The sequence below is a fragment of the Neolamprologus brichardi genome, chromosome 23 (assembly GCF_056152115.1).
Source record: "Neolamprologus brichardi isolate AB-2024 chromosome 23, ASM5615211v1, whole genome shotgun sequence".
Taxonomy (NCBI): Eukaryota; Metazoa; Chordata; class Actinopteri; order Cichliformes; family Cichlidae; genus Neolamprologus; species Neolamprologus brichardi.
Window position 1 is genome coordinate 7,334,743 of NC_142125.1, and position 24,274 is coordinate 7,359,016.

The following is a 24,274-nucleotide window of genomic DNA, read 5'->3' on the forward strand; positions in this document are numbered from 1 at the left end:
TGTGAAGTTTTAATGTTCAAAGGGGAAACTGGTTGCATATAATGATAATGATAATAATAATAATAAAACAACAACAACAATGAATTGAATTATTTAAAAAATGAATAAAAATAACTTTATCCACAAAATCATACTAAACAATCTGGATATGTGACAAAGGGCTGCATGCATTTGTTTCTGTTTTATGCAGTTTTATTTTTCTTACTAGATCGAAGAACTAAGCGAAAAGTGAATGATGGTGAAAAAAAAATCTGTGAATAATAAAATACAAATCTTATTTGGCTTTGTCTTTGCAAATGTGTTTAAAATTAGGTGCTCAATGGTGTTTTTGCGCACACCGTCTTTGCCAGCGTGACTTTAAAATGTTTATCCAACTGGTGTTAAAATGGTTATTGCATTTTACTGTAGCTTTTTGATTTTGGATTCAGTTTATTTGCAGCTGGATTCCAGAGTCCTGTTTTAATCTTCTTCTTCTTCAGATTCAGATTCAGATTTTATTTGTCACATACAGGTTGCCCCGCAGTGAAATGAGACACCCCCCCCCGACCTTACACACATAACACAGACATTACATGGGGGTTACAAGTCGGAGATCGGCAGTTACGGAAAAAACACTGAAATGTACACACAATGGGAAGGTACAAGAGGAAAAAAAGAGACCCCTACTCATGCTGTGCTTCCATGGTAGGACAGCACGAGAACAGGAAACAAAAAAAACTCCTCTGCACAAAAAAAGCACATGAATGTTCACAGCACAACATTATGAAGACATAACAAGCCACAGGGTGGGAGTAGGGGGATGAGGAGTAATCCCAGGCAACACAGCAGACATCCTGCCACTGCGCCGACTCGCCAGCGCGGGCCCAGACCCGCCTCGTGTTCCCAGGAGGTAACAAGCATCGAAGGCGTTGGAAAGGGAAGGGGAGATGAGTGAGTGCTTATCAGTGTAAGTGTGTGTGTATGCGTGTCCATAGTTCAGCTGAGACAGTGTCCTTCGCCCTATCAGGCTAGTAAACAGTCCTCCAGCCAATCCAGGTGGCCTTGCATGGGATGGGGAGAATAGTCAAATCACAGTCGTTATCAGGGAGTGTCTGTCCGGCTTCAGCCTTGGGCCTGTGCAGCTGGCGCCGTGGTGGTGTCTGCATTTTGATCCCGAATTTGTTGATTTATTGAGATTTTTCAAAGCTGATCTTTAACACTCTGATGCTGGTCTCTCTATCTCCCGTTGGAGAGCCGCGAGCCTCCCCATGATGGTATCAAACTTCTGATCCGTGGTGTTATCATTCTTTTGATTCTGAGACCTCACAACTGCAGTGATCCGTTCTGTGATGTGATCCAACTTTCGCTCAAGGTTGTCATTTTGAGCAGGGCCCTCTCTGATGTATCCCACCATACGCTCAATGGTGTTGTTTTGAGCCTTCACAGAAGCCGTAAGCGTCTCCAAGGTGTTAACCATGCTGCGTTCGTTGTGAGAGGTCGCGACTCGTCCCGTCGCTTCAATTCCAGCGGGCAGCTTTGGGGGGGTTTGAACAGCCGGTTCCGCTCTCTTATTTCTCCGATAAGTCAGGGCCATGCCAGCTCCGATCAGCAAGAACCCCGTTATCATGGTTCCGAATAGGTAAATATCTTCAGCGTCCTCGATCGACAGTCCCGCCAGGCACACGAGCCTCCATTTCTGCCACCCGTCCATCGTGTAACCGGCAGGGAAAGTCCCTCCGGGGCACTCGGGCTCTCCCGAGCCCAGACTTCTCGTTGAGAAGAGGGTGTCAATAGCATTCAGAGACCAGTTGATCAAATCCATAATTCTCTTTTAGGTTTTAGAGAACGACAGTGAGAGACTGTTCCAGGGAAAAAAGTAATGCACATGAGACAGACAAGGACAGAGAGGCTAAGCAGGGAAGATAAGGGTAAGGAGGAGAGGAGGAAAGTGCGACCGCCTCCGCTGAGAGCCAAACGAGAAAAAAAAAAATAAAAAAAATAAAAAATAAAAAAAAAATAAAAAATTAAAAAAAATTCTTTGTTTCAGTTTTAGCTGTTTTTATGATAGGAGTGGCATTTATCAGACGTTAAGAACCAAGAACCAGTTTTACAATAAAAGCAGTCGTGCATGTAGAAGTGTCACTGTCAATAGGCATTTTCACCAAAGCCTCAAACTGGTTGCTTTACCAAATTAAGTAAAGACTAAAACTTAAGACTTTTTTTGTCTTTTTTTTTTTTTTTTCAGTTATGTTGGATATTTTCTTTCTTCCCCCCCCCCCCCCCCCCCTTTCCCCCCCTTAAATATATTAATTTATTTGTGATTTATTCCTGGGTTTTTTATAAAAATGGTCTTAATCAGTAGACTGCTGGCTGGTTTAGTGAATTATGCCTGTAGAAGCAGCAGTCCTTCTTTGTGCTGGTGACTTGGCCTACTTGGTGCACCATGGGATAGCTCCCAAATAGAGGTGTGTCTGTTCATTCAAACTACATCCTGGATAAAGGCTCCTGTGTAAATGTTGAAGGTGCGTCACAGTGCTGGTATACTCAGAGTGATCCGTATAAATCATAAAGACAAGTTTCACAAATACTTTAAAGTGGTTAAAGTGGTTTGGATTATAAGCGTATGTGTCCTTTCAGGATCTAAAGTCTACTCAAGCGTGTTATTAAATTGTAATTATGTGATATTGAGAAGGACCAGGATGAGGTTTTGGCGTTATGTAACAAACTGTCACGTACACGTTAAAGTCTGACGTCTGTTTTAAGGGATGCAGAATAAAAGCTTTATCACTCTGAGCTTTAATACAGTTTAAATATTAATTTGTGACATGCAAATTTTGGCTCAGCGTTCGTTTTCGTATCGGACAGCTTTCAAATAAATGCAGTTAATTGAATGATAAAAGTGGCACATATGATTAAAACTTAACCAGAACGTCACTGATGATGTGTTTCATCTGGTACCCGATTAATCAAAGATCTCATTATATTAGCTATAAACTGACAGATGTCACCTTGTTGTTGGGACACCGTTTTAAGTGAAGACACTAAGATCTGACAAGTACTCAAGGAAGAGCAGTATTTTTTTGTGAAAATGGATAAGTGCCTGTAAAATGACTGATGTGGCCTTGACCTTAGAGCAGCGATCCCCAACCTTTTTGGCGCCACGGACCGGTTTATGCCTGACAATTTTCACAGACCAGCCTTTAAGGTGTCGCAGATAAATACAACAAAATCAAACTAGTACCAGTACCGAAAAAAAGAAGATTTATTCATAACACACGTGAAAAGACCCAGGAAAACTGAGTTAACGATATGAGGGACGACCGCTGAAAACAGATTTAAAAAAAACAAACAAACAAACAAAAAAAAAAACCTCTGAAAACCATACGTTTTACACCTGAGCCTCAACTCTCACGGCCCGGTACCAAACGACTCACGGACCGGTACCGCTGCCTTAGAGCACACATTGGGTGAGGACCCATCATGTCTTTATTGCGTGTACACTTGATTAAAGTCTGACTAATATTTGATGAGGTGTAGCCATTAATAAATTCGTGAATTGTGGCTTGGTTAATGATGGACACATAAACATAAACTCATAGCCCATTGACCAGATAACCTAACTGGTGCTCTGGTCCTTCAAAACTAGCTCTAAACGGTCCATTAGACTCCATTATTTACTGTTGCAACTTGCTCAATATTATTTTGTTCCACACTTAGTTGGGTTATCATAAAGCAGTTTTACGATTTAAATTGGTCGATCCCTCGTTAACTGTTAACAGATGCTTAACCGTCACCTTTTCTATCTATCCATTAGTTGCGTTAAAGCTTTTGTGCAATTAGTCTGACAGGGATTTTTTACCCAATTTGTCCTTTAATTTAATCTTCTGTTCACTTAGTTGTTGCACAGACTTTTTTTCCTTTTACTTCCCAGCTACTGGGAAATCCTGACAGGTTAGGACAGCTGCGAACTCCACTTTGATTCTAAGGAAAAGACTGAGATATTTCAACCTGTAAGCTAAAATTAGGCAAATAAGTAAAAACTAAATGAAGCAACACCCTCTGAGTCAGGTGTGACTGCTTTCTGATCTGATCTGATGCTTGATAAGTACAGGCCTGTATCTTTATGTCAGAAAGCAGGGCTAGTTATTCTTAAAGGCTGAAGTATATTGCAGTGCCTCTACTCCTCCAATACGTCAAGTCAGCACATAGCATTATAGCACTTAGGCAAATGAACCCAGTACTCAAACCCCATTACAGTAACTTGGGTCACTCCAAGCGGAGGAAGGCAGTAAGAAAAATGCAGCATTGCTAATGTTTACAGGTTAATGCGTCTGCAGCACTAGGTAGTAAACATGAGCATTTGACAAGTGTTGAATATAGAGGGGGAAAAATGCATTCAGTGATAGTTATCAGTCACCTTATAGGTGACAAAATAGGGTACAAATTTTGACATGGTTTTTCATGGAAAGTTAAATTGCATGGCAAGTTTGATGATCGCAGATGAGGAAAAACATGAAATGATTATCAAAAGATTTTAAAAAATGTAGTCTGCATGAAGACTATAAAAAGGCTGACATGAGACTGGAGATCATCAGAAAAGGGAGATTCAGTATTTTAAAAAGCAAATTAAGAATTTGCGTCAGCGATGAGGAAAAATTCTTTATCATCTTTGGATGCTAATTTGTTGCGTGACGAGAGTGATAAGGAACTCTCGGAGCTCTCAAGGCTGAATCATGAGAACAAGGAGCTGTGTAAACTAGTGCATGACCATGTAGTGCTTGAAAATGAAAAATCTTGAAGATCCCTGATGTACTTCACCAGCAGTCAATAAACCAGGCCAGAACACCTGCTTATACCAGCAATGTGCTGCAGCTAGACCCTGGTTAAGAACTCTCTGAGTTGGGGAGCGAGCAGTTTTCCAGTTCAGCCGCTCTGTCCTGGTGGATACGAGGATGCATCAGTGAAGAGGATTATGGAGGATCAGCAAGCTTTAGAACAAACTGCTGTTGTCCGTTATTTCATGCTTCAACGTGGAGCAAAACTGGCGTGCACACAGACTCCAACTTGCACACGCAGACATGGTCAGTCCTCTTAAGGCCGAGCTTTAGGCACTGCCCTCTGTTTTCCTCCAAACAGTGACGGCGTGTTTTTTGTCTGCTTGACAGATGCTCTGGCCTACTTTTCCAGGCAAGCCCTGGCACATCTCCACGCCCCATAATCCACCTCTGGCCACGTGGATCCTGGATTCTCTCCTCAGCTCTTTTACCTTTCCCATGTTCCTGTCTCTATTCAGTGTGAAAGTAAAACATTGTGTGTCTTTCTGTCAATTTCTGTGGCTAAGGAAAATAAATCCTTGAACTCAAGTTAAGCTGTTATTGACATGGTTTTCCTTCTTAACTCACTCCAGCCAGCAACTCCCCTCATATCTGGAATAATGTGAACATCACAAGACTCTCCTTTCCCTGTGGACACTAGACAGATAATGTAGTATTCACTCTGCTCTTTATTATGAATTTAAAACCATAGTAATTTGAGTAATTTAACCTTATTTGACATTTCTCCTTTTAACTTGTTGTTTGTGTCAAAATAGAAAGGTTTTTTTTTTTTTTTTTTTTTTAGTGGATTTCTAAGACTTATCACATGCTGTTGGTTATTTAAAATGAATGTGTGTCAGGGAGAGTTTACGTAATGGAGAGCAACAAGCTGGTCAGAGATTTAGGTCAGGAAATCGAAAGACGGCAACTAATCTCCTGTGACTCACGTTGAAGGCTACGTGTGCTGCAGTGTCATGTTGGGACCAAGTTCAGTTTGTATGACAGGGTAGGATGATGAGTGTTAACCTTTTGTATATGTTATTGATATTTCATTTTTTTTTAAAAACGAATGGGAGAAAGAGGAGAAAGGTCATAGGCGTACATCAATATGTCTGAAATCTTTAAGACAGAAGGAAAACTTCCTGCGTGACAAGAGATCAGAGGGCACTTTGCATGCCATGCAGCTGGCGATAAAATTAGACTTGTTGTCAGCAGATTAATCAGTTCTCGCTTTGTTGCCTCTGCAGTTTTGTCTCCTCTGTGTCAACCCAGTCAGTTAGTATAGTACAGTTGATTCGATGAGGCTGAATCGTGTCTCCCGATTCTGAATGCGCCTAAAGCCAACAGGAAATATCAGGGGATTTGTCTGCTGGGAACCAGCACAGACATGTAGCTATTGCCTCTCTGTGCATCTGGCTATAAAGTGTTATCTTCGTCATTATTAGGAATATTTCTTCCTTTTAGAGACTAATATGCAAAAGGCAAAAGACTTATTGAAAATCCAGGGACCGTATGAGTTCGGTCAGGAAACAAGAGGAGAAGCAGAATGGGGAAGACTCTGCCGACTGCTGACTCATGCTCCTCCTTCTTGAGCTTAACCCACTACTGGTATGTAATAAATGCCATACAGTGTGCTACAGTGTTCTCCCCACTTCTTCACTTGTGGGTACTATGTTCCCCCTCCCACTGTTGCATACACTTTTGAATTTTAAAAAGTAGGTCACGGTATACCCCCAAAGCTGATACTCTCACATCGGCTCCTCTTTTTTGTTTTTATTTAGTTATATTTTATCTGTTTTTGTTTTGGTTTGAGGTTTTTGGAGGTTTTTTTGTTGTTGTTTTTTTTTTGTTTGTTTTTTTTTGGGGGGGGGGGGGGGGGTTGTTTTTTTTTTTTCCTCCTCTTTTCACCAGCCTTACCTCCTTACCTTTGGAAGAAATGTCAACACTGAGGTCTTTCTGCATCATCCCCATGAATGAATGAATGGAGCCAGGCCAACCGTGCCTCCCACTTGTTTGACATTTTGGTTTGGGTTTAAATGTCTCAGTACAAACAGCATATTTGTGCTCTTGAATTGCTCCGTATACAACCCCAATTCAAAAGGCAGAACACAAAAGCTAAAAAAGGAACGCAATCATTTGTAAATATTGTAAACCCATATTTTATTCACAGTTGAACTTATCAAATGTTTACCTGCCTTTTACAGTGTCCCACTTTTGGGGGGGGAATTGAGGTTATTTATTAATCTTTGTATTTGAATGTTTTTCATTTGATTGGACACATTTATGACTTTGCAAGTTTCCCTTTAAACGCTTTCCCAGTGAGTCACATTGTGGATGATTGTGAGATTTGCATTCATGATCAAGGAAGTTTATGCACAGACGTGTACTGTGAGATCTGTCTGTCACCCATCTGCATTTTACACAAGGGCGCTTATCTGAGAGATTGAATGATAGTTTTAAAAAAATGATAACAAGAAGTGTTTAGTTGATGCATCACTGAGCATGCTTTGCACAGAAGCAGCAGCTGCAAAGTCACTTCTGAAGTCACCTTTTTTACTTTTTCCATTTGACCATATTGGCCTTTATCTGAAACTTGAAAGTGAAAAAGTCTAGGTTTCATCAGGCAAAAATAAGGAAATAAGCATATCAGAACTTGGCAAAGTATCCAGAGGATGTCTGATCTTTGCAAAGGCTTTGTGGCAGTTGTAGAACGGCTTTACGTAAGCAGATCATGCAGAGTCAAGAAATCAAAGGACAAAGCTGCAGGCGTCTTATAGCTGAAGGTTTCTGACCAAAACCACACAGGATCTTGTTTTAAAAAGACAGCTCAGACTCCAAAATTATCTGGTACCTGTCACTTATTCTATTTCCTCTATAACAATAAAAGTACAGTTCGTGTGAGATGCACATTTAAAGATTTATGTTAAATTGATGGGTTTGCACTGTGTTTCAGCTTCTGAATTGGTGTAATACATGCATAGATCGAAAGTGAAAATAACATTATTACTTCATGTTACTCCTATTTTTGCTATATTGATTATTTGTTTTCTTTCAGACTCTTAACTCAGACACAACCTCTTTTATCTTCCGTCTCATGATCGACTGCTTGTCTCTGTGTAATTACAGGCCACACATGCACTTTCAAGTCATAAATGATTTTTGGATAAGTCACGAAGACTAAAAAGGTGGAAGCAACCAAAAGGAAGCTGCACAGGGCAGCTGTTGCATGTTGACGTGATGTGTTTTCACTGATTGTTAGCAATGCCATTATTGATTCTGCTTTACTGGTCAGATTATTTCCTTGACTTGACACATGTGATTCAATAGATCTGCAATGCAACAGTTGATTGGTGTAGGAAAAGCTTGCACTGCAAGCTTTGCGACTATGCAGTGATGGTTTTTGTTCCCTTATTTCTCTTCCTGTACAAAGAGTATGGAAGAGTTTTGCAGGCAAGGATCTGGTGAGCGATTTGAGGTGGCTGTAGCCTGAAACCTGTAACAGAAGTCTATTATAATCCAAAATAAAACGAACTGGATAACACTTTTACAGCATTCATTTATATTTAGGCTTTGTTAGACAAAGAAATCATGCCTTCCTGCATGAAGAGATTTCGCTATGACCAAGGACCACTATGACCTGCCCCCTGTGCAAACACCATCTCAAGCATGGCATGTCAGTGTCAGGCACATGGCATGGATTTTCCTGAAACTTTAGTTTTTTCGAAAGATTTTTGAGTAAATTTTGTTCCTTTTTGATATTAGGATAAAGAGTCTGTATTTGACTGTGTGGGCATCTATGATTCATATGTGTCTGTGTGTGAAACACTGGTTTAGCTTTGGAAGGCATGGAGTAGCTCTGACTTGACTAAACATGTGTTTTAATGATTTTTCTGCTCTTTAGTCAGCCTGTGATGATTGGGTAACAAATCAATATTTTCATGAACGTTCATGTTTGTTTAAAATTGAAGTTAAAAGTATTTTAGGATAAAACCATTAATCATCCCTGTTGCATACATGGATGCCACGTTGACCACATGATATGCTAATGGTCTGTTACATAATGTCGTGACGTCACTGAATGGATGATGTTTTCCCTTTACATTCATGTGTGTTTGAGTTATAAGGGGTCACAGGAGACATTTGAAACGCAACACAAAATAGCTTAAAGCTATGGATCCAAGTTTAGTCAGGATGATACATTAGCTTGTGCTCCATATTTACTCCTTAGTGTCTGTCTAGTGATTGGCTCTTAGGATTCCCCCTCTGGCTTTGTGGCTCATTTTATCACCTTTGGGGGAACGCTTACACTACGAGGTGTTAACACATATACGTCCGTGCACATATTTCATCATTTCATTTTGACAGCTGTGTCAGGGTTCGAAAAGAGTCGATGAGTCTGTATGACTTTAATTTAAGAGCGATCTATAAATTTTCCTGTTTAACAAGATAAGATGTCTGTCATACTTGAATAAATGAAATGACAATTAACAAATGTGGTTAAAATGTGCTTGTGTAGCAACCTGTTTCTAAAACAACAGTAAATTTAATTCCTCCGTTTTAGAGTTTAATACTCTTTAGAATTGAGCTCTGGCACAGATATAACACTTTGCTCCTCTGCCCAATATTTAAACTGGGGTAAAACCATAGACTGGGCTGTGATTCATTTTGTAATAAACTCAGGTGAATCCCATCAGTAGAGCCTGACTGACTATAGCATTTGTTTTTAATGATATTATTATTATTATTATTATTATTATTATTATTATTATTATTATTATTATACTGATGTGATAATGATATTTGATTGTGGGTTTGTTAGTTTTTCTTTTTATTGATTTATTTTGTTCACTTTTTAAGTGAGATTTCAGTCGATCACCATAACGCATGAACAGATTTCCCTTAGAATTATGTAATTATTTACACTCTGCCCAACTCTACTCAGATCTGCTGATTGTGTTTTTGCTGCATCAAGTGTTTGTGTACCCTTGATGAATGCTGTTACTGATAAATCAGCAAAAAGCATATATCGCCTGATGATATCGGGCCTGCCACCAAAGACACTAGACCTCAGTTTCTCTAATATCTGAAAGAGAAACAATCTAATTTAACCATCCCTTTAAGCCAGCTTCTATTGCCTGACCTTCCTAAACAGAAGGTTTGGTGAATGTCTGTGCCCGAGATGATTATATTAGAGGGGTCAAAGCTTTCAAAAGATGTTCTTCTCATGTTTTTTTTTTTTTTGTTTGTTTTTTTTTCTCTATTTAATCTCTTCAAACATAGAATATACAGAAGGCAGGGTTCTCTGAGTGACAGGACACTGACTTGCACAGATGGTTGTCTGTCAGTGATTGCGTATGTTGCTCACTGTGCATCTCCTTACTCCTGACAGCCAGGCTGACAGAGTGCTAACATGATTGTCCACGTGTTTCACTCTCTCCTGACATTTGAGCACTCAAGGGGAACGGTTTCAGCCTGAGGATCACATGGCACTTGCGAGTAGAGTTGTCTTTCTGTCTGTCTGTGCAACAGTTACTGATGGGTGTTTTTATGCTTCAGGGTTGAGCTTTGTATGCTTACTTTCGTAGGTGCACATGAGCTCTAGTTTAAATGAGCAGGCGGTTTCTTACATTGGAAGCTTTGACACGGTTTGTTGATTTTTCACCGACGTGAACTAAATTATTTAATCAGTTTAAGTTTTCTGTTTTGTTTCCCAAATGTGTGAGTTCTTTCTTTAAAGCTAAAGCCATTCAGTTTAACTAATTCTATAAGCCAAATGAATGGCTCCAAGTCTGTATGCTGACTAACTTGTTCACCCTGTTATAATATCAACTAACTGACAGATGGCTTAAGTTAACTTGTTAAGACAGTTGAGACATACCTCTTGTTTCATTTTGCTTTTCTACTCCACTAATATAGTAATAACTGAGAAACAGCTGTGCCTATCTTTCCTGCCTCCCTGCCTTGTTTCTTTGTTCGGTCTCTTGCTTTGTTTGCCTTTTATTAGCTCTGGTCTTGTGGTTTCATAACCTTTCCATCCTTGTTTGATCTCCTTTTTATTAACTTACTGTTGCAGTTGACATTCATTTGATAGAAGGTTAACGTGCCCCACCACCACTCGCACGCACACACCCACCCCACCCCAGTAATTTTTGAGATTATGTGAGTTTGAACACGCTGCAGGTTGGTGGAAGTTGGTGAACATAACAGAGTCATGGGAATCTCAATATCTCACAAAATGCTCATTTCACATGAAGTATGAAATGTGTGTAACTTAAAAAAAACACAATAGTGTGTGTGTGTGTTTGCAACTTTGTCAATTCAGTAAAAGTACTTTTATTCTCCTCACAGTCGGTGATTTAAGAGCTACGAATTAGCGAAATTTTCAGAACAGCTGGTGTAGAACACCTGCGTGTTTAAATGGATAGGCATTAGTAGTTACACGAAGAAGCAGTGCAGAAAGTGCCCAGGCTACACTTTTTTTTTAACTTGACTTTCAAATGGCTAAAAGAATTACAGCAATATCCTGAGCCAAATTTGAATCAAAGAAAATTGTTTGCCTTGAGCAGCTTATAAGAATACACATGACAAAAGGTTTGGTTTACCCTGTTTTGTTCATGCAATTCTGTTCCTGTCTGTCTCTCCTTGTAACTTAATTTGCACTCCTTCCTTTGGTTTTAGCCCTTGTTTTGAATCTCTACTTTTGCTCTCCTGTACTCAGAGCTTTCTTTGTTCTCCTATAGTCAGTGCTTTAATTAACTGTGTGAGTGGCTCTTTCCCCCGAGGCTACTTAGGCTGTATACAGCCTAAGTATTTCTATAGTAATCCTTCTTTTTTCTTTTTTTTTTATGTATATAAAAGCTTATAAATGTTCTAACAAATCTTCTCTTGTTTGTCTTTCAGGTACCCTAGTCAACATGTCTATTGTTCAGAGCAGAGCTTGTCCGGCTCAGGTCAGCCTCGACAGGAGAAAGATCCTGATGGCCTCGAGCAGAAGCAGGACTCCACGCAAAACAAGGTATGTAGAAGTTCTGGCCTTTTCATGTATCTCAGCTTTTGATGAACAACTGTAACGAATTACGATTTGGAGACTTGTATAATCATTCTTAATGTGAAAAACAGAAACGGTCATCTTAACTCCAAGTTGTACCTGTGGGAGTTGGGTCATGAACTTTAGTGACCCAGTAAACGTTGACGAAAAAATGGGCTGGTGTGTTTGCTAAGTTGGCTCCAAGGCCCTTCTTTTTTGGCTAAGGTTCTTGTTATTTCAGTGACCTGCTGTTCTGAGTAGGAAAGTCTTCAATTAGCAGTGTTTGGAGTACACCTTTAAGCTAACTTATTTAAAAACTCACTGATATCCTGGAGACCAATATGTTGGTCCGTCAGAAGTGGATCACTGTCTGCCAGGGCTCTAGACTAACTTTTTGCCATGGGCGTACCGGTACGCCTAACTTTAAAAAGTTAGGCGTACCGGCACAAAAGTTAGGCGCACACAAATTTTATAATAATTTATATAATCTAATGTGTTTTTCTGGATACACTGTGCTTTTTCAGCATTCAAAGCTTGATGACACCATGTCAGAGCACTGGCTATGAATTTCAGAAGGATCAGGCCTTAACTTAACAGAAAAGTTAGCAATAGTTCTTTTCCTATTACAGCTACATCCACTTCTGTCGTGCCTAGGCTGCTCACTAGGGCTGGGTATCATCACTGATTTCTATAATCCATTCGATTCCGGTTTTCAAAGTCCCGATTCGATTCAACTTAGCCTCAGACACTCAGAAATATTATAATTCTGATCATTTATCAGTACTGACTTCATCAGAATTGTGAACATCACAGCAGATGCCTTTGTGTGAAAGTAACTGAGAATAAAACACAGAAAAACATGAAGGAGATTTTCCTGGTCTGGCTTTTTATAGCAGATAAACTTAAAATATTCTACAATGTTCTGCATATAAAGTTTACATTTCTTCAGTATTGAACAACAGAAAAAATAGGCTTTCTTGTCCGAGGTCATTTAAGTGAAAAAAAGAAAAGAAGACGACAGCCGACAGCGGTGTAAACAATGGTAGACTGGTGGGTAATAAGCGAATGAATAATACAGAAAACAGAGATTGGAGACGGGAAACTGTTCTTGAAGTACAGAGAGAGATAGAGAGAGAGCTAGCTGTGCATGAAGTGTGGTTTTAATAGTCGTGGAAGCAAAACAGCAAAATTCATGACGACATTGATCAAATGTGAAGCGCAGTTTACTGCTTCTTTTGCTGCTGGCTCTGCGAATTTTGGTTGGAGAGAGACAAAACCTGCAGCTCAGAATCAGCGCAAAAAGATGTAATCACAGTGCGGACCGGACGCATCAGAATCGCTAAGCTCCGACAGCTACTCACCTCCCACTTCCACCTGCACTTTCAACTGGACCACGGCCAATCAGAGAGGTCCCGCCCCTTACTATCTCTGATTGGTTTAGTCCACGATAGGGGCATAATGTGTGTCTGTTGTTAACCACAGGGAAGGTTGCAGATTTTTTTTATTTTTTTTGTACCTGAACAATTGGTCGCACAGGTGCAACCAAATTTTTTTTTTTTAGTCGCACCACTGAAAAATCTGGTCGCATTTGCGACCAAATTGGTTGCACTCTAGAGCCCTGTCTGCCCAACTAAAATTCCTGTTTTACAAATAAGGTTAGGGAGCATTTTCGAAGTATCCCTCCAGCAATTAATAATTATATATACTTTTGGGTAGGATCATATCAGACACTCTGGGCTTTTATTGCCTATTTTCTTTATCTTCTTCCTGTGATCTGATGGCTCACAAGTGCTGTATTTCAATTAATACTTTGCCAGTGTTGCGATGTTTATAATAGCCTAAAGATACCCAGCTAGCTGAGTGGCAGATAAATGTGTCAACTAGTGTAAAACCCTCCAAAATCTTTCTAGTATTTACTTTTTTCTTCGTTACATCTTTATACATCAACTAGGTAACTATAGCTTACCAATACCTTCTAACATCTGGAAGAACGGCTCCGCTGATCACTTTAATGGAGTTTAGTGAATCTGGGCTGTTTTTAAACATGAATGGTACCACTGAACATCTTTGCTTTAGGCAAACAAAAGAGTATTTGGATCTGAAAATGGCTAATTACATCAGACTTAACAAGCACAAAGAGAACCGGAAGACTTTATCTGGGAACACATTGAAAAATAGCTTCCTGAGACTATCCAAAGTGTAGTCGGTGGCTATCCAGGCCAAGACTTCCTGTTCCATCTGCCACCATCAAATGTTGATAAGATTAATAAAATGACAATCTGAGTAGTTGGCAGACAATAATCGATGGTTATTACACTGCATTTTGGAGAGAAAAAAAATAGACAATTTAAATTTTCATTCATTTATGATGAAAAACAACATAATTTTACACTTTGAATTACTCTTGCACTCACAGATATGCAATATAATCATTGTCCCCAATCGAATATTTTGTATATATATATATTTTTTTCTTCTTCTTCTTCTTTAGGTTATATTTATGCAGAAATACAGAAAATGGGGCTTGTAAACTCTATAAGGGTAGGAGATAATGAAAGGGAAAATGGCATTGGTTGTTTAACTTTAAAAACTATAAAATGATAGTGAAGGTCTTCCTCAAGACTTAAAATTACATGTAGGGAAAAGTGGAACCAAATCCAGGTAAATGGTTACTCACAAAGCTGAGTAACCAGCCCAGTTACACGCTGTCAGAACCTGGTCTACTCTGCAGAATCAGTCATAGAGGTTGATGTGATTTAGGTTAGGACCTGCCCTGTGGGTTTAAACTTGAAGCTCTACATGTTTTCTCAGCCTTTCGTGGCTAAATATTGTCTAAACTGAAAGTAGTTCATACAAAGTGTGTCGACATCATTGCAGCCATTCGAAGTAGGACAAGGAAAATTGTAGATCGCCTCACTTTTAAAAAAAAATTGAAATGCTTCTCTGTATTCATGTGTCAGTGAGTATCAGAATGAATGATAATTTGGGGAAGTGAATGAGTTTTGGTATGCATTTGTGGGCACAGAAGAAAAAGAATCATTGTTTGAGGTCCAACAACAAACAGCCCTGCCAGCAGCCCTGGCAGTCGGTCATTAGCCTTATAATGTTGCCTTTGTTAATCGACAAAAGGCTTTTTCACATCAGGAGATGGAAAGACCTTTTGCTTTTGACATTTTTACATGCAAAAAACTAACTTTTAGAATAAAACTCAATCTAGTAACAATGCCAGTAATGTCATTAACTTGTATTTCTTATCCTGTGTTCTTATTATTTATTTTCTCCTAGGTGGTGGAAGAGTGGAAGACACACACATCATACGATATGGGGCTAGAGACCGAGAGAGCAGCACGAGAGCAACTACAAAAACAAAACATACACCATGAAGAGGTAAAAAGACACATCAGTTATTGGAAGTTTTCCAGAGTATCGCTCAAAAAGTTAAGTTACAGTGAGCAGGATACTAAGGCAGGCTTTAAAAAAAATAGTGTCAATATAAAAAGGGAAATTGAGGTTGTAAATACCTTAAAGGTGGAGTGTGAGGCAGAGCTCAGCTTTTAAGTGTGCACCATAAACTCTTAAAAGTATATTGTGTACGTGGGACACAAACACATGAACTGGAAAAGGAAAATGATGAATAATGTTGATCTTAATCGGATGGCACTGATCTAGGTGAGCAGGTAAATTGCATGAGAAATAGGGCTGTGCGATATGACCAAAATCTCATATCCCGATATAAGACATCTATCGTCCGATAACGATATAAATCACAAAAATTTAACATTTTCTGTGAATCTAGGGTAGCTCGACTTGCGTGAAGTGTTTCCAGCTGGGCGTCGTGTACCTGGACTCGAGTGTTTTAACTGATGCATGAAACTATATATTTTTTTAGACATAAGTTGTAACGGCCACAGTTTTCTTTGTGAGTATTTATTACAGAAGTGCTGCGGGGAAAAGCCTCTTCTAACTTTTGAGTCTAAGGTTTTTGGTTTTTGGTTTGTTTTTTTTTTAGCACCTGACGGCTATTTTTTGCTTCTCATCCGTAGATACTCTGCATACTCCTTCACGTGATTCAGTTTATTTTGAAAAGTCTCAACAGGATCTTGAGCTTTATTGTGAAAGGTTTATGCGGAAAATAAACAAGCGGACAGCGATGGTTTTACCGTCGTTGTTGCTAATGACAACGCATAAAAATAGGCGCTTGTCCGTCTGAAGTGTGGTTATATTAAATATAAGAGAAAGAGAGAACTTTAAGAAATGAATATAACCACTACGGTGACCATCAAAACGATGAAAAAATATTGCCGTAAATGTTTATTTTGCGACACCACGAAACAAACGTTAGCGTAAAATGAAACGGTAGATGTTTTTATATCGGCATCCGATATATATCGTTATGTCGAACAGCCCTAATCAGAAATGTACGTATTTCTTCTGTTACCAGACTGTGAAGTCACAAGAAGCTGGAGAGGAAGAGACAAAGCTAGACCCAGAGTCAGATACTGTACCTGTTGCCCCTGAGCCAGAACCTACCCCAGATCCCCAGGCTGACTTGGGCCTGCAGATTCACACACAGGACCACGACCATGATGCCCCAGTGCTCGCCACTCCAGAACCAGTTCCAGCACAGGGCCAAGTGACCACAGATACCCCAGCAGAGACTTCAAGTGAACCAATTCCCAATCTAGACTCAAACCCAGACACATCCCCCGATGAAGCTGAAAACAAACCTACCTCACAGAGTGCTGGGCTGACCCACACAGGGTAAGCACAGATTCACTTCATCAAGCCAATGATCTGGTGTATTTCAAGAGAAGTTGGCTATAACCACAAAACTGAAATTGGAGAACTGAATTTCTAATCCTACATTGCTAAAAAAAAAACAACAACCCACAGAACATGTTGTTCTTCTTAAGGTTAAAGCCAATTTCACAACAGTCCAGGTCTAACGTAATCCGTTTCAGTGCCACTATTGTTATGTCAGACATTGCAAAGGTGTTTTGGTATTTTTGTTTGACTTATGTTTCCCTCAGTTGCTTTTTCTTCACAATTATTTACACAAAGCGACTCATCACACACTAGAAGATGAGTCTAAAGAAGATCTGACCCCATGGATGTTTCAGTTATTTTTCATGGAGCATTGTGCTGGAGCAAGGGACTGTTTATTTATTTTTTTCTAATGGTTTTTGTAATGGAAGTTTAAAAAAATAAAGAGAATCATCCCTATGGACCTGGAACTTTAACCCAGATTAGTCTAAATATCTCTTACTACAACAACATGTCCTTCCTATGGTATCTTCTGTATTCAGAACTGGGACATTTCAATCAGCATTTCAAGTCCTATTCAGCTAGCCACCAGCAGCAGCCAACCACTCTGCCCCCCTCTTCCTTTTCTCTCCCTCCCGCTCTCATGCCTGTGTCGTTTATCTCCTCCCCATTGTCCCCATCCCGCCCTCTCCCCCTACCTTCCACCCTACCCTCCTGTCTACCTTCCCCAGTGTAAGGAGGTGTGGTAAACGCCATGTCCTTTCTTTCCCTCAGTGCAGTGCGGGTTGCCAGTGCAGGAGATGAATTCCCAGTAGACAGCTTTGTCTTTGCTGAGCACTCTGATTCACAGTGCGGGGTCATTCCCCCCGAACTGGCAACCTGTGAAAGCTCCCCTTTTGGCAGCCCTCTCCTCAGGTGAGTTTCTAACCACCAGAAGCCAATCAAAGCACAGAGACTGATAATGAAGGTACAAGCTACACCTCTCTGCTGTGCCCAACCGTCGACCGCTGGCCTTGCTCTCTACTTAATGTTGCTTTTTTTTTTTTTCTTTTTTCTTTTTAAATTTCCCTTCTTTGTTTTGCCTGCTCCAACCAAGGATTTAAAAAATGTCAAACTCAATTTTGTTATTTTTATTAACTCACATATTTGACATAGCCTTAAACTTATATTTGTTCCATGCCCTTCTGTTCCTTTATTCTTCCCCTGTCCATTTCTTTCTGTTCCCTCTACACCACATTGGTCCCCTCTCTCTGATGTAGCATGGATGAGGCTGTCACAGAGGACCAGCAGACAGATCAGAGGCACAGCTCTGGTCCTGAAACAGAAATTCAGTCGACTCCAGGCCTAGTGGACCAGGAACAAGAGCAGCGTGAGGTGCTCGAAGATGAGCTGTCTGTTTTGGAACAAGTGGGCAACACCTCACACCACCAACACAAAAAACAGCAGGTTAGAGGCTTTGTGGTGTTTGGGAATTGTTATTTCTGTTGTGAAAGAAGCAAATCACATGTAGCATATGGCTTGAGGCATTACAAAACTGCTGGTATCATGATGGAAAATTTGACAGTTGGACACGTGGTGGGGGAAAAAACTTAGACCAAGGTACAGTCAACGTCCTTATTTCAGGTGAGATCTTTCTGAAATATGATCTGAGGGAGAAGATTATTTTGGAACAACTGCAACGACATGAGCACTGAGCTTGGATATAATAAGATCGGTGGCCTAAGGCTGAGTAAGTCCACCTGTCCGCACAGACTGCAAAACTTTCCGAAACCTGCCGTCTAGGTGGCCATGAACATTATAAATATTCAGCATGCACATCTGTTCTAGCAAAGGGCAACATTTGAATGTTTCAGTTTGAAAATGTTGAGTCAGCCTGCTGTCAGTTGCTTTTTCATGGTTGAAGGACGATTGTATCTGGGGAAAGTATTTAGTTTCAGAGGACGGGAGGGCTTGTGTTCATAGTGTATTTGTACCTCATTTTGCTGATTTGGAGCTGAGATCTGATGACTAATCTGTATGTGGCTGGCAATCACTCTTGTTGGGCTGTTAGGGTGTTTTACATAAGAGGCTGTCTGAGTTGTGGATTTTCAGAATCGGGCTCTCTTGTGAGGCTCAAAGGGGCACTTATATAATCCATCAAAATATTAATCACAGCTCAGTGCTTCAGTCGCCACGGGCTAGCTTTACTACCATGAATAGAGGATGGGCATCTTTTAGTTGTTCTACCACACACTATGCTTGTATAATAAGGTACTTGCTTAGTGAGTCACTGATGCCAAGTAACCTTGTTAACAGAAATTCAAGGTTCACTTCTTCCACCATGTAAATATTTTTGCATATTATTTGGTGTCTGATATTTACATTCTGGATCTGTGTGTATGTTTCAGACAGGGGAAACAAACGCTCCCAGGGAGACTGATCCCTCTGTGCCCAGCAAAGAGGACATCCCTACCTTTGATGAATGGAAGAAGCAAGTCATGGAGGTGGAAAAGGAGAAAAGTATGTGGATTTATTGTACAGACACGAGACAGCTCGTACAGGGATGACTAGAGACGCGTCACATGAACAACTAAGTTCTTGTTTAAGTTTGGGTTCAGGCACCTCAAAAATAGCTTGCTGATGTTAATCTGACTGTGACACAACATGTTTATGCCATTGCTTCTGTAAAGTAGACTACTTACTACCAGTTTGTATGCTGCGTCTTTTCTCGGTTGCATCCTTATGTTCTGTTCCTGTATAGCTTCCTTCTTTTTTTCCCCTTCCTTTTCACGCTATGCACACTGTGTGCAGCAGTCAGTGGAGCATGTGTTTATGCATGTTGTGTAATATGTCTATTGTTTGCGGTTTGGCACCACTCATTTTCAAGGCTCTCGAAAAGACCTAATGTAGTGCTTTCTCTGTCCAGGTCAGTCTCTCCATACCTCAACCAGCAGCAGCCCCCATCCAACAAAGAAGGTCCAGAAAAACTTCAAGAATAACTACGCTTCTGTAGAGTGTGGAGCCAAGATACTCTCTGCCAACAGTGAGGCCAAGGTTAGACGCACATCACACTCTGCCGCCTACACACAAACACGAACCCTCACGTCATGCTGTCATTATGTGTCAACAGATGTGTGAAATGACTTCGTTAGCATTTAAGCTGAGACTGCACATCTAAGCACGCATGAAACCATTTTTGTCACATTTCGCCTGCAATTGTATAAGGAAACAAGCAAGATTAAGAATGTTGGGGTGATGGTAGGATTTTAATTCAACTTTTTTTCTTCTTTCAGAGCACGTCTGCTATTCTTATGGAGAATATGGACTTATACATGCTAAATCCATGCAGCAACAAAATTTGGTGGGTCCCACAATAATGGTTGGGTTTAACTGAGCCCAATTTTTAGCTTTAAAAGTTTTATATTAATTATTTTTTATGTATTTTTTTGCCTCTCTACAGGTTTGTGATAGAACTCTGTGAGCCTATTCAAGTGAAGCAGTTGGACATTGCAAACTTTGAGCTTTTCTCATCTACACCCAAAGACTTTCTAGTTTCCATCAGTGACAGGTATTCACTTGTTTTTTTTTTGTTTTTTTTTTTTTTTTCTCCTTTTAAGCTAGTGTGCAATTGAAAAACTACACTCAGCATGCTGTCAGACAGTTATAGCAGACAAAGCTCTGTGTAAGCCCCATGCCACACCATTTACTTCCCCTGTTCATAACGGCATGTTCCTGCATCGATTTTTATCTCATGATGGCCATTTCGTTATCTTAACCATGATATTTGTAGTATTTGCATTGACAAGCAGTGAAAAATAGTAACCACAAAGCTTCATAGAGGGATGTTCTTTTAAATTACTGACATAATACTTTTATAATAATAATGGATTGCATTTATATAGCGCTTTTCGGGACCCCTCAAAGCGCTTTACAATATCACTATTCATTCACACTCACATTCATGCAGTTGTAGCCACAGCTGCCCTGGGGCGAGGCTGCCATATTGCGCCATCGGCCCCTCTGGCCATCACCAGTAGGCGGTAGGTGAAGTGTCTTGCCCAAGGACACAACGACCGAGACTGTTCGAGCCAGGGCTCGAACCGGCAACCTTCTGATTACAAGGCCAACACCCAACTCTTGAGCCACGATCGCCTTTTTGTCCACACTGGGTTTCTGTTATGACTATAACATTCATTTAAAGCCCACCCTTTAATACCACAAACTCAGTTATGTAATGTTGCTTATTGTTACATCAGTATGACTATCAACAGATCTTTACTGTCAGTTTTGCTGCCAGCCATGCGCCTCAGGTGTAGAGGGAAAAAACAGAAACAAACAGGCACCATGCCAAAAATGAAATGATGTACCACTGCAGCAAGGCTCAAGCCGTCCCACAAGCACGCATCTCACAAGCTGCGTAGCTGCACTAACCTGCTCAAATGATTTGCATAGGCCTTGCATCTACATTTCTAGTGTTGTATAGAAAGTAGTATGTTTTCAGTTCATTTCCACGTGACATTAAAAGTCAGATGAGTGAATGAAGAGGCATGTCACTAAAATATGTCACTAAAAAATATTAAAAACCGAATTTTTACCATTTATTTATTTTTAGCTAAGGACTTACATAGTGGTTATCAACTTAAGCATATAGAGACCTTTCAGGTATCCCATTTCCAAACTTGCACTGTGACTAAATAAAGTTTCACAATAGTTTTGCATAATTTTTTTTGTTATTTTTTGCTCATAATAAATGAATATTAAATGTTTTTTGTTTGTTAGTTTTTTAATCAAGTACTTTTTTTTTCTATCATCACTGGTTGGCTCATACTCAGTTCCTCCTAGAAGAAGTCAGTTGTATTTATATATACCACCAGTTCACAACAGTTGCCTTACAGCTCTTTATATTGTAAGGTAAAGATCCTATAATATTAGCAAGAAACTGACAGCTATCCACCATAACCCATTTAGACATGAGGGGAAAGCCAGTACTCTATAATTAAATCAGTTTCTTAACCAGTTTTGCATTCATTTTTGTCCCCTAGTATTATCACCTCTAAATTTAGTGCAGTCAGGGCTTGTGTTGTCTTTGTTAAAGATTTATATCTAGCGCTGTCTTGCTCCATTATGCCGATAATTGCCGCTCTTAGACATGGCATGAATATAATGACATTTGTATCCACCCTGTGAGGTCACGCCAGATGACATGTTACAAAATCGATCTTCCTCACATTCACGTCGTACGTTTCCCCTCTCTCTGTTGCAGATATCCTACCAACAAGTGGGTAAAGCTGGGAACTTTCCATGCTCGCGATGAACGGATAGTCCAGAGCTTCCCACTAGATGAACAGCTTTATGCTAAATATGTGAAGGTACTCCTGTTTACTTGCAGATAGAATAATAACATATCATAAAGTGTACATAAAATGTCCCCATTTTCAGTGGTATCTTAGACATAGATATACACACATACTGACATGCTTATATACAGAAGTTAAAGGTGTAGGTCCAGGGAGTGTCTTGTGACTTAATAGAAAGTTACTGATGACATTAGGGCTGTCATCCTTTGAATAGCTCAATTATAGTGACCGTGAGGGCGTAACTGTTTACATGTGAGAATTACATGGTAGAGGAACTCGACGACTGTTTTGATTGTATTTAACATGTGAGCGTCACGACTGGCTGTCTTGGTCTGTGTGGATTGTACTTGCATCACGCTAGAGTTTATATTAAGCTGTGATCCTTTTTCAGGGCGCTTACAGTAGTTTCCACTAAAATGGATTTAAATTTCGGATGATTAAACATTAGGTTTGCCACTGAATGTTAAAGAAAACTAAACAAACAAGAAGCATTAAAATAATTTTTGTCCCTACACTCATGGTTCAGATTCCTAAATGCTCCCATATCTGGGATTCTGTCTCCATCCGCAAGTCAAACCAGACGTGCCTCTTTTCTGCTTAAATTGCAGCGTAACAAACAAGGCAAGGTGTTCATCGATGGATATCACTTTATTATCATTTTTTTCTTTTTTGTCATACACATAGCCTCCTTGGGAAAGTTGTTGTCTTTTGTATTTATGAAATCTGCTTCTTTCTGATTAAGTGTGTTAAAGGTTGGCTATGTAGTTATGTCTGTGAGCTTTCACACAACAGCCCATTATTATCTATAAAAATGGGTTTGAAAGTGTGATCTAAATCGGTGCTCTTCTAAACCGTCTCTTTCCTTACAATCACTTTTGCCAATAAATATTCAGTGTAGACTTGTTAATACTTGGATAATTATCCTTTTTTTATGTAACTCGTGGGTGTTTTGTGTAGGAGCTTACTGTTGATTCACATCTATTCTGAACCAGTTTTGTTTATTACATAAACTTGTTTTTTTTTTAGATTTCAGCTTCATCTATTTTTAGTTTCTACTTCCTGAGCATCTTATTCTTTTTTTTTAATGAGTAGTGAGCCTGTAAGTCTGTCTGTCTTTCCCTCAGTCTTGCTTGTGTCTTTCTTGCAGCTTATTAGAAACATCTGTTTAGTGTCTTGCCTGTGTACTGTTGCAGAATGGTGATCTTGCATATATCAGCTGTGTGTTTGTCGTAGAAGAGAGCTAAACCGTACACAGATTCTTGACTTCCTTGTAGCTTGAATCAGCTCTTACTGATTTCTTTTTCTTGTTTTATTTCTCTCTCCTTCTGTCTTTGTCTTCTTCTCGCATCAGATGTTCATCAAGTACATAAAGGTTAGCACTCTTCTCTTTCTGTCAGAGGTCATAATGGGCTGAAATAAGAACACTTTTATTTTCTGTATACTAAAATGGGCGAGTACAGTTTCATCTTTAATGCATGTGGATAATAAACAAGTAAAACATGCAAACTGTCAAAGCTGGGCAGTTCTACTAATTTGGTGGGTTGTGGGTTCATGGAGTTGTGCATATTTTTATACTGTTTAATAGCTTAACTATTGTACCTGCAGGTTGAACTTCTCTCTCATTTCGGATCTGAACACTTCTGTCCCCTCAGTCTTATCAGGTAAGTTAAAGAATTTCCTTTATCTTCCTAGACCTTTCTCTAATCTTATCAACCCATGGGTGGCTGTAGCTCATCTACTAATTGGGAGGTTGGTGGTTCGATCCCTAGCTGCTTCCTGGCTCCTCTAGTCTGCATGGCAACTATCCTTGGGCAGGATGCTAACCCCAACTGTTTTACACTGCGTTTATATAGAAAAAGCATAGGAAAAAGTGCTTGTGCGATTGGGTAAATTATGCAAATTGTAAGAAGCACTATTTAATAAAATCAAATAAAATGATATCTGGCATAAAAGTTTATTATATTTTCTAACAGTTATGCCATTCTTGTTTTTTTGGGGGGGTTTTTTTCTCTCTTTTTTTTTTTTTGAAGAACAGTCTTATCGTTTTGTCTTGTTCCACTTTACTTAATTAGATCTTGAAAGTTTCTGGAATCTGTCTTTTAAAACAACCGCCTTTATCATAAGCAGGTCACTTTGATTTTATTACATCAATGCAAATTGTTATCCAGACAGCTGTAATTACAGGAGCACCGCTATATCATGAAAGGTCTGTTATGATTAGATTTTGTTGTTTACTTATTAGGCACCACCTTAATTGTTGTTGTTGCTGTTTTAGATTAAATTCTGAACGTTGTAACACAACTAAAATGCCTTTTCTTGCACAGTGAGTCTGATGATGAGGGTTCCTTAAGAAT

General features: G+C 39.6%; 1 protein-coding gene across 4 annotated transcripts in view; it reads left to right on the forward strand.

The window, feature by feature from the left end:
- Positions 1-24,274, forward strand: part of suco (SUN domain containing ossification factor) — a 44,981-nt gene that overhangs the window by 8,609 nt on the left and 12,098 nt on the right. Inside the window, exons 1-13 of one of the 4 annotated variants that reach the window (XM_087836886.1) lie at positions 6,325-6,401; positions 11,694-11,808; positions 15,106-15,207; positions 16,262-16,581; positions 17,359-17,499; positions 17,844-18,030; positions 18,972-19,083; positions 19,490-19,617; positions 19,857-19,924; positions 20,024-20,131; positions 21,827-21,932; positions 23,272-23,292; positions 23,526-23,581. In XM_087836886.1, the coding sequence (XP_087693012.1) occupies positions 6,340-6,401; positions 11,694-11,808; positions 15,106-15,207; positions 16,262-16,581; positions 17,359-17,499; positions 17,844-18,030; positions 18,972-19,083; positions 19,490-19,617; positions 19,857-19,924; positions 20,024-20,131; positions 21,827-21,932; positions 23,272-23,292; positions 23,526-23,581 (1,526 nt within the window). In that variant the 5' untranslated portion in view covers positions 6,325-6,339. Of the gene's footprint in view, positions 1-6,324; positions 6,402-11,693; positions 11,809-15,105; positions 15,208-16,261; positions 16,582-17,358; positions 17,500-17,843; positions 18,031-18,971; positions 19,084-19,489; positions 19,618-19,856; positions 19,925-20,023; positions 20,132-21,826; positions 21,933-23,271; positions 23,293-23,525; positions 23,582-24,274 lie in introns of those variants that run through there. The other 3 variants (XM_087836883.1, XM_087836884.1, XM_087836885.1) reach the window with 3 other exon arrangements.